This window comes from Panulirus ornatus, chromosome 17 (assembly GCF_036320965.1).
Source record: "Panulirus ornatus isolate Po-2019 chromosome 17, ASM3632096v1, whole genome shotgun sequence".
In the NCBI taxonomy this organism is placed as follows: domain Eukaryota; kingdom Metazoa; phylum Arthropoda; class Malacostraca; order Decapoda; family Palinuridae; genus Panulirus; species Panulirus ornatus.
The window spans coordinates 19,184,269-19,194,272 of NC_092240.1; the positions used below are offsets into that span (position 1 = coordinate 19,184,269).

Genomic DNA, 10,004 nt, shown 5'->3' on the forward strand with positions numbered 1-10,004 from the left:
GGCGAGTGGGAAACACAGAGTTTGTGTAGGCGTTTGAATTAAAAAATGGGATGTGATTTGGACTTGCAGGAGACATAATCCCCACAGAGAAATACAAACCAAGGGAATCTTTCTTAGTCGTTGTGAGACCAGGACTACGCTGCCCCAGTGGGCTATGGTGTTATGAACTGAACTATTACAGGACTAATGTTATCTCCATCACTGCCGTCGCCTTTGCCAGTTGTGATGGTTTAGCAGTAGCCTCTCTTGTCATATGTTGTTACTCTGAACGGTGATGCTGGAGCGAGTATTTCCATGAACTCTTGGATCGCCTTCACGAAATGTTAAAGTTTTTATAACTCTGTTCTCGTTTCAGGAAGAAATGAAACAATATGTGCCGTAATGGTAGCAGATACGACGATAGAATGTTAATGAAAAGATTACGTGACCTCATGGTAATGGTAGTGTGATCCTAGCCTCGTGCCTCGGCCTAGAGCGAGGGGACATCCCGTCAATGACTGCCACTGATTTCAACAGGCACCACAAATACTAGTTGCTTATCTCTATCTTGCTTCACTAACGTGCAGGCAGCGCAGTCCGCTGAGCCTATACTCCTCCCTCATAAATGTGACACTTACCGACGTGCTCATAACTTCTCCCGTTATTACACTCCAGGTGACTGTATATTCTTAAGTGAGGATCGCTGGCAGGACCTGGACACGGCTGAGGAACTAAACATCCGCGTTGCAACAAAACCTTGCGAGAGAAATCGGAGGGGGAAAAACTGGTGAAACAGACTGTAAAACCTGGAGAAACAGATATCTGCAGGACCACAAACTGACTACATCAGCAGCGAGGGGACAAAAACCGTGATAAAAAAGATCAGTTACTTAGCCTTCAAAGAGGAGCCTAATCCAGAGCATCCTTGAAGGAGGAGGAGGATGGAAGGTGGGGTGGGGGTGGGGGGATTTGTAGTCCTGGGGGGCGGGAGACACGAAGGTATATATGAAACGAGGCTCAGTGCAGGAGGCCACCTTCTGTGCAGGACCCGCCCGGAGCTGTGCACTCGTGGAATAATGGTAAAGTGTGACCAGTGGGGGAACCGGGGCACGTGCCCCAGCCCTGTGTTGACATGATGATAGTGTAGCCAGTAGGGGGCGCGTACCCCAGCCCTGTGTTGATGTGAGGTAGCGTAACCAGTAGAGTACCTGGGGTACGTGAGGATAGTGTACCCAGTAGGGGGTCCGGGGCACGAGCCTTATCCCTGTGTTGACACGAGGATAGTGTAGCTAATAGAGGGCCCGTGCCCCAGCCCTGTGTTGATGTGAGGATAGCATAGCCAGGAAAGTACCCGGGGCACGTAAGGATAGTGTACTCAGGGGGCCCGGGACACGAGCCCTAGCCCTAGGCTGACGTGAGGATGGTGTAACCAGTAGGGGACCCGCGGCACGTGAGGATAGTGGAGCTAGTAGGGGGCCTAGGGCACGTGAGGATAGTGTAGCCAGTAGGGGGCCTAGGACACGTGAGGATAGTGTAGCCAATAGGGGGCCTGGGACACGTGAGGATCTTGTAGCCAGTAGGTGGCCTAGGGCACGTGAGGATAGTGTAGCCAGTAGGGGGCCTAGGACACGTGAGGATAGTGGAGCCAATAGGGGGCCTGAGACACGTGAGAATAGTGTAGCCTGTAGGGGGCCCGGGGCACGCGAGGATAGTGTAGCCAGTAGGGGGCCAAGGATACGCGAGGATAGTGTAGCCAATAGGGGGCCTGGGGCACGTGAGGATAGTGTAGCCAGTAGGTGGCCCGGGGCAAGTGAGGATAGTGCAGCCATTGGGGGGGGGGCCCCGGAGCACATGAGGATAGTGTTCGTAGTAAGGGGCCTGGGGCAGCATAACAGGTCCAGGTCTGTCGTCCCACAGTGGTGGACCTTCCTGGTCTGTTGCTGTAATATTTTGTTTGTTTGTTTGTATGTTTTAGCTCCCGTATTCCCGGATTTTTCCTTCCCTTTTTGCCAGTTTTCCTTTGGCCTGTTGTATGTTGGATGTAAACAGTTTACAAAGTTTCCTTTTTAAACATACTCACATACGCACGTACACTTCCTCAATATGATTGTTATCTTGCAGGAAATAAGCTTCAGGATTGTTGTGTGTGTGTGTGTGTGTGTGTGTGTGTGTGTGTGTGTGTGTGTGTGTGTAGTGTGTGTGATGGCCTTGTGAGTCATCGTCATCCCTAACCTGTGCAGCCAGAGTCCCACATTAGGAGAATAACAAAGGAGTCAAACTGTCTTCTGGCAAATGTCATAATAGCTTTCAGGTTTATGGAGGAGGGAAAATTTCAGCAAGTTGTTCATATCCTACATAAGTTCCCAAACAAGATCTTTTTCTATTATGTTGGAGGCTCCAGTCACGGACAAAAGTCCACATCAAGGCCTGGCCTTAATTGAAATATAAAGAGGTTAATGAAAGGGAAAAAAGAATCGACAAGGAAGAGTAGTTACGAATTACAGAGGAAGTGAAAAATTTCTTTTAAAAAGTACCAGGTCGGAGTTACTGGGAGAGACATAACATATGCTTCTTAAGTTTGGTCACGGCTCATAAAGATGTACATAAAATAAAGAGGTCATGAGGAGGGCAACAGAGATGGTACTAGAATTTATAGAAATCAATCACAGTAGGGAAACGCTAGAGGCTTTAGATATGCCCACTATTAAAGAGGAAAGAGTAAGGGGTGACCTGATCACAACATTCAAGTTTTCAAAGTGGTTCGATGACGTGAAGTGAACAGTTCTTTGAGAGATGTAGAGGGAGAGCAACCAGAGGACATAACATGACATTAACCAAGAAACTTGTTAAAAAAAGATGTAGAGAAATACTTTTATAGTATGAGAATGGTGGATGAATGGAACAGCCTGCCTGAGGGCACGGTTAATCCAGAATAACCTAAATATATTCAAGAGGCTGAATGATAGTAGATAATGTTCAGGACATGGGACTCTGCGAGTGTAACACCCTCTCCGTACAATGCAAATAGGTAATGACATACATATCTGTATAGACACACACACACACACACACACACACACACACACACACACATCAGGAACGAGTCAGTACCAGCGTCAGCCCCTCTGGCTGTCGTTCTCCACTGTCCCTCGACTCAAGACCTGTGACTCTCTCTCTCTCCGCACCGGAACCAACGAACGTCCACAAGATAACTTTCAGACTTCCCAGAATCACCTTCGTCTGATCTTCTTCCTCCTCCTCTCAATATACTGACCCTCCCGACTCTCTCCAGCTATTACCTGCACCTGATGCAACAACGCATCAGGATGAAGCTGCTGCACCGACATCGCCACCGTTGCTTTCTTCCTCCTGAGATCCCTGGTCCCCCGAGATGCAGCTCGGCGCCTTAACCAGATCGTGACAGGAGCAGTGTCCTCCCAGCAGTTATGAACTTCATCAGTAGTCAGACGACTTTATGATAACCAGCACCTTCCTAGTTATGAAGGCACGGTCACTTTAACACTCCCTAGCCGACTCACCCAGCCACACACACACACACACACACACACACACACACACACACACTCGCGATATTCATAATCCCTTGCTTCTTGCTGCGTGGATTTTCTTAGTACATTTTAGCCTCTGGCCTCAGATAATGCAAAACGTCAGTTATCATACTTTATGATTATGATCATCATCATTATTATTCATATGGATCGCAAGGGATAAGGAAGAAAGAACGCGGCCCAGGTATGTTCAGCGCATCGTAGGTCACTGAGGCGAGCAGGGACCAGGGAGCGGGGAGAGACCGTGTTTCATTACTTTACGAAAGTAGCTTGTTCTTGCGCTGCCCTACTAAGGCAGGAAACTACGAATATGTGTTGTTGTTGTTGTTGTTGTTTTTATTATTATTATTATCATTATCATTATCATTATCATCATTATTATTATTTGTTATTAGCACCAAACACACACCTGATCATAACCTTCAAGTTTGTAAACCAGAATAATGACGTGGTCAGTGAACAGTTCTTCGAAAATTGTAAGAAGAGAACAACCAGATGACAACATGAGAACAGCCAGAGGACATATCATGAGAACAAGCAAGAAACGTCAACAAGTTTAGAGTAAAGGATTATAGGTGGATGTATGCCATGAATAACATGAAAGAGGACGTAGCTAATGTGGACAGAAGAGTGTGATAGAAGAAGTCTGAGTGTATAACTCCCTCCACACACACACACACACACACACACACACACACATGGTGTTGCAGGTGTGGGAGAGGTTCACACGGTATCCTAGCGTGTATGAAGGCAGTGTGGGCAGTTTTTACATTGATGCTGACGACCCGAGACTGGGAGGTGGGGTGGTGCCCCAGCCTGGCCGTCTGGAGTTGGAAAATAGAATAGATGTATCATCACACACACACACACACACACACACACACACACACACACACACACACACACAAGGGTTTGAATCCTGAACGTAACTGTTGGTCTACACCCAACCCAGGTGTTCAGCCGCTCCTCGGCGGGGCTAGTCGATAAATAGGTACCTGGCTAAGTCGGTAGGGGGGTTAATATGTGTGCACACATACTTAGGCGTCAAGACATGATACAAATACACAAGGTAAAGAGACGGAGCCAAACGAATGCATAATACTTTCCCCGTAATATACAAATACGTAATATCATCACCACACTGTATGTATGACTTGTGGTGCCGCTTAGTGGATGAGACAGACTTCATATATATATATATATATATATATATATATATATATATATATATATATATTATCCCTGGCGCCTAGTGGATGAGACAGACTTCATATATATATATATATATATATATATATATATATATATATATATATATATATATATATATATATATATATATATATATATATATTATCCCTGGGGATAGGGGATTAAGAATACTTCCCACGTATTCCCTGCGTGTCGTAGAAGGCGACTAAAAGGGGAGGGAGCGGGGGGCTGGAAATCCTCCCCTCTCGTTTTTTTTTTTAAATTTTCCAAAAGAAGGAACAGAGGGGGCCAGTTGAGGATATTCCAAAAAAGGCCCAGTCCTCTGTTCTTAGCGCTACCTCGCTAACGCGGGAAATGGCGAATAGTTTAAAAGAAAAAGAAAAGATATCTATCTATATATATATATATATATATATATATATATATATATATATTTATATATTTTATCATTATTAATGTTATTTTGCTTTGTCGCTGTCTCCCGCGTTAGCGAGGTAGCGCAAGGAAACAGACGAAAGAATGGCCCATCCCACCCACATACACATGTATATACATACACATCCACACACGCAAATATACATACCTATACATCTCAATGTATACATATATATACACACAGACATATACATATATACACATGTACATAATTCATACTGTCTGCCTTTTATTTATTCCCATCGCCACCTCGCCACACATGGAATAACAACCCCCTCCCACCTCATGTGTGCGAGGTAGCGCTAGGGAAAGACAACAAAGGCCCCATTCGTTCACATTCAGTCTCTAGCTGTCATGTAATAATGCACCGAATCCACAGTTCCCTTTCCACATCCAGGCCCCACAGAACTTTCCATGTTTTACCCCAGACGCTTCACACACACACACACACACACACACACACACACACACATATATATATATATATATATATATATATATATATATATATATATATATATATGTATATATATATATATATATATATATATATATATATATATATATATATATATATATATATAGTAAATGGAAGGTGAGGATAAACGGAACTTGGGAAGCGGGCGAGATAGGATGTATTTTGGGAAGCAGTATTTGTGAGAAGTTTGTGATAGGCGAAGGAAATTTAAATGTGTGTAAGGTGCTAGCGTTCACCGTCTCCATGCTCAGTCCATTCCAACCATCCACTAGTCTTACAGTAAACTAGGATTTTTTACATCCCACTTGATCAGCCTGTTCCACATCTTCCGATTATAGCCCCTGGTAAACCTGATAGCCCGTACCTCATGAAAAAATAATTATTGTCAACGTCTTCTTGTTGGCATTAGAACTTACGGGCCGTTCACTCTCTCAATGATAAACAGCTGTTTAGCCCTCAACATTACGCTGTGGCTCAGCTGTCATGATTCAGGTAACGTCACGGTTGCTCTTCTGTGGAACCCTCTCAGCTTATCCTAGCCTCTCTTTAGGTCCTGTGGTGGTCCGCCCTAGGAGGCATATGCAACTTCGGTCCAGTATATGTTGTGACGAGCTTGCCAAACGTATCCTTATCTTTATACTTGAATGTGATTTTGATATTTGCCAGCAGACGGTAAACTTCTTCCACGATTCTTCTCATGTGTTTCTCTGGCAACAGATTAGGTACAACTTCGACCCCAACATCTCTTTCACACGGATTTTTTATAACTAATTCTCGCTAAATTTAGTTTATTTACTTCTTGCTCTTCGTATGGCTATGAATCATTTGTTTACATGCCCATCGTATAGTTTCCATTTTTGTTAACACTTCCGTCAGGAAAGAGCTGATATTAGTAGATATGGGATGTAACCTAGATGCTGAACTCATAGGAATGATCTAACATATTGTTTCGTCTCCCAGCAGAAGACGAGAGACGTAGCATTTTTGGTGGTGGCGCTGACGGCAGTCTGGCAGCCATCGGGAGCGCGACCACAAGCTGGAGGGCCGGTCAATAGTTTCCCAGCTGAACCTTCAGGATTCTCACCGGGAGTTGGTGGAGCGGGCGCTGGAGGTGCATTGCCTTTACCAACGTCACCAGCTACTGTAGGTGGATTACCTCTACCAGCTCCACCAGCCACTACACCTACAAGGCCAGGAGGAAGATCTGTAAGTTCCATATTCGTAGATGACAACGCGCAGCTCACTCTGCTGGGACCAGTTAACCCCGCAGGCTCTGGTTCTTTCCCCACGTTGAGTGGATCACCTGCTGCCAACACTGGAGGAGGAAGTTCTTCACTATCTATCGTTGTAGATGATGACGCACGTCTCACCATCCCGGCATCCGCCTTACCCGGAGTAGCCGGTACTTTCCCCACCCAGGGAGTCATAGGCCCCGGTTCTAGCCAAGGTAACCCTGGGATTTCGGGTACTGCTACAGGCTCTTCGCTAGGTCAGGGTTTTAATACATTCGACCCTTCCACGTCGGCCACTTTTAACAATAATGCGTTTGCTAATGGAGGACAAGGTGGTGTTCAAGACTTCAGCATCGATAATTTGGGCAGAGCCTTTAGTGAAATAGCACAATCGTCGGCTAATGATGGCTTCCTTGGGGCCCTCTTGTCAAAACTTGTTGGTGGCATTGGGGGTCAAGCAGGTGGTGCGCCTGGCCAAGACCTTTTCAACTCCCTTGCCCAGATAGCTTCGTCTTCTCTTGATAATATCTCTCGAGATGCCAACTTGGGACTGAAGTTCATAGGAGACGAAATTCAGTTTCAAGGCGAAGAGAAGCTTCGCGACACCTTCCAAGGCATCCAAGAGGCGGGTCGCGTCGTTGGTCAAGTGGGCCAGAACACTTACCGCGGTGCACTGCGGAAAAAGGATGTTTTGCACAACTTTGCGAGGGACACAGTGGGGAACGTGGGCACCTTTGCCGACAGTGCAGTCGGGGCGTCGGTCAACAAACTTTCTGAGTCCGCCAAAGCGTTTCTACATCTTTTCCGTGACCTGAAAGGAGCACTCCTTAATGCGCTGATCGCTAAAGGCCAGGCTAAGAAGCACCTAGTGGACGCCCAGACGGAGACCAAAGCGGCGGCAGTAGATGGTATTCTCGCACAGAAGAGTGGCGTACTCAGGGGCAACATACGGGCGGTAACGGGTTTTACGAGGCCTCAGCAATAATTTTCCAGATCACGAACGTCAATATCTTTAAGAATAGATGATGTAAGGTGAGAGCTGGTTGAGTTACTAGCGACAGTGCGGATGACCTTACAATGGGAATGAGTTTGTATTTACACAGATAGTCAAACAGTAGCAGACCTGGGGCCTTTCGAACATACTGTCGTATTAATCCACTCCTAAAACTAGAACGGAACGAAATATATTGATGGGGAATGTAACTTGATAACTTTTGATACAAAGAGAAAAGAAGATAATAGCACTATGAATAAAGATATCATTGATGATATATATTTTTAGTGTAGGCTGTAAAGATGGTACTATGTTGGGGGAAAGGTATGAAAGATGAGAGTACAGCTAAATAGAGCGACCATGATACCCCTCAGGACTGCTCTACTGACAACACCTTCGAAGTTTTGGCGGGTACAAAGAAACCAGCCACCGTCCACACACGACTGGCCCGAGATCTCTTGATTTGACTTTTCTCTGGAATACTTCTGTGAATGGGATCGTCAATTGAGACAGCAGTATTTATTTATTTTTGTGTCTTACAATGGATCCACTTCGACTTGCAACTTAAATGATTGAGAAATAAAGATTATTCATAACTCACTGCGTGTGTATATTAAGCCTTCTTCCCACCAGAGGAGCATCAGCGACGCTGTCAAGCTCGGAGCTTATGCTTTATCGGTACGGCACTTCAAGTGGCTTTCCTCTTAGTGTTGCCAACAGTGATTCACGTGGTAATAGTATAAAAATAATCTGATCTTTTCTATGTCTTACTTTAAAGGTAATAAAAGTATATATATATATATATATATATATTTATATATATATATATATATATATATATTTTTTTTTTTTTTTTCTTTTTGCTTTGTCGCTGTCTCCCGCGTTTGCGAGGTAGCGCAAGGAAACAGACGAAAGAAATGGCCCAACCCACCCCCATACACATGTATATACATACGTCCACACACGCAAATATACATACCTACACAGCTTTCCATGGTTTACCCCAGACGCTTCACATGCCCCGATTCAATCCACTGACAGCACGTCAACCCCGGTATACCACATCGCTCCAATTCACTCTATTCCTTGCCCTCCTTTCACCCTCCTGCATGTTCAGGCCCCGATCACACAAAATCTTTTTCACTCCATCTTTCCACCTCCAATTTGGTCTCCCTCTTCTCCTCGTTCCCTCCACCTCCGACACATATATCCTCTTGGTCAATCTTTCCTCACTCATTCTCTCCATGTGCCCAAACCATTTCAAAACACCCTCTTCTGCTCTCTCAACCACGCTCTTTTTATTTACACACATCTCTCTTACCCTTACGTTACTTACTCGATCAAACCACCTCACACCACACATAGTCCTCAAACATCTCATTTCCAGCACATCCATCCTCCTGCGCACAACTCTATCCATAGCCCACGCCTCGCAACCATACAACATTGTTGGAACCACTATTCCTTCAAACATACCCATTTTTGCTTTCCGAGATAATGTTCTCGACTTCCACACATTCTTCAAGGCTCCCAGAATTTTCGCCCCCTCCCCCACCCTATGATCCACTTCCGCTTCCATGGTTCCATCCGCTGCCAGTTCCACTCCGAGATATCTAAAACACTTCACTTCCTCCAGTTTTTCTCCATTCAAACTCACCTCCCAATTGACTTGACCCTCAACCCTACTGTACCTAATAACCTTGCTCTTATATATATATATATATATATATATATATATATATATATATATATATATATATATATATATATATATATTTTTTTTTTTTTTTTTTTTTTTTTTTTTCCGCTGTCTCCCGCGTTTGCGAGGTAGCGCAAGGAAACAGACGAAAGAGATGGCCCAACCCACCCCCATACACATGTATATACATACGTCCACACACGCAAATATACATACCTACACAGCTTTCCATGGTTTACCCCAGACGCTTCACACGCCCTGATTCAATCCACTGACAGCACGTCAACCCCGGTATACCACATCGCTCCAATTCACTCTATTCCTTGCCCTCCTTTCACCCTCCTGCATGTTCAGGCCCCGATCACACAAAATCTTTTTCACTCCATCTTTCCACCTCCAATTTGGT

At 44.9% G+C, this 10,004-nt stretch overlaps 1 protein-coding gene across 1 annotated transcript; it reads left to right on the forward strand.

Annotated features, from left to right (window-relative positions):
- The first annotated feature begins 1,013 nt into the window (after positions 1-1,013).
- On the forward strand, positions 1,014-8,535 carry LOC139754597 (uncharacterized). Its single transcript, XM_071672017.1, has 2 exons — positions 1,014-1,058; positions 6,634-8,535. Exons 1-2 carry the CDS (start codon positions 1,056-1,058, stop codon positions 7,888-7,890), a joined length of 1,260 nt encoding a protein of 419 aa, XP_071528118.1. The 5' UTR covers positions 1,014-1,055; the 3' UTR covers positions 7,891-8,535.
- Positions 8,536-10,004: the final 1,469 nt, after the last annotated feature.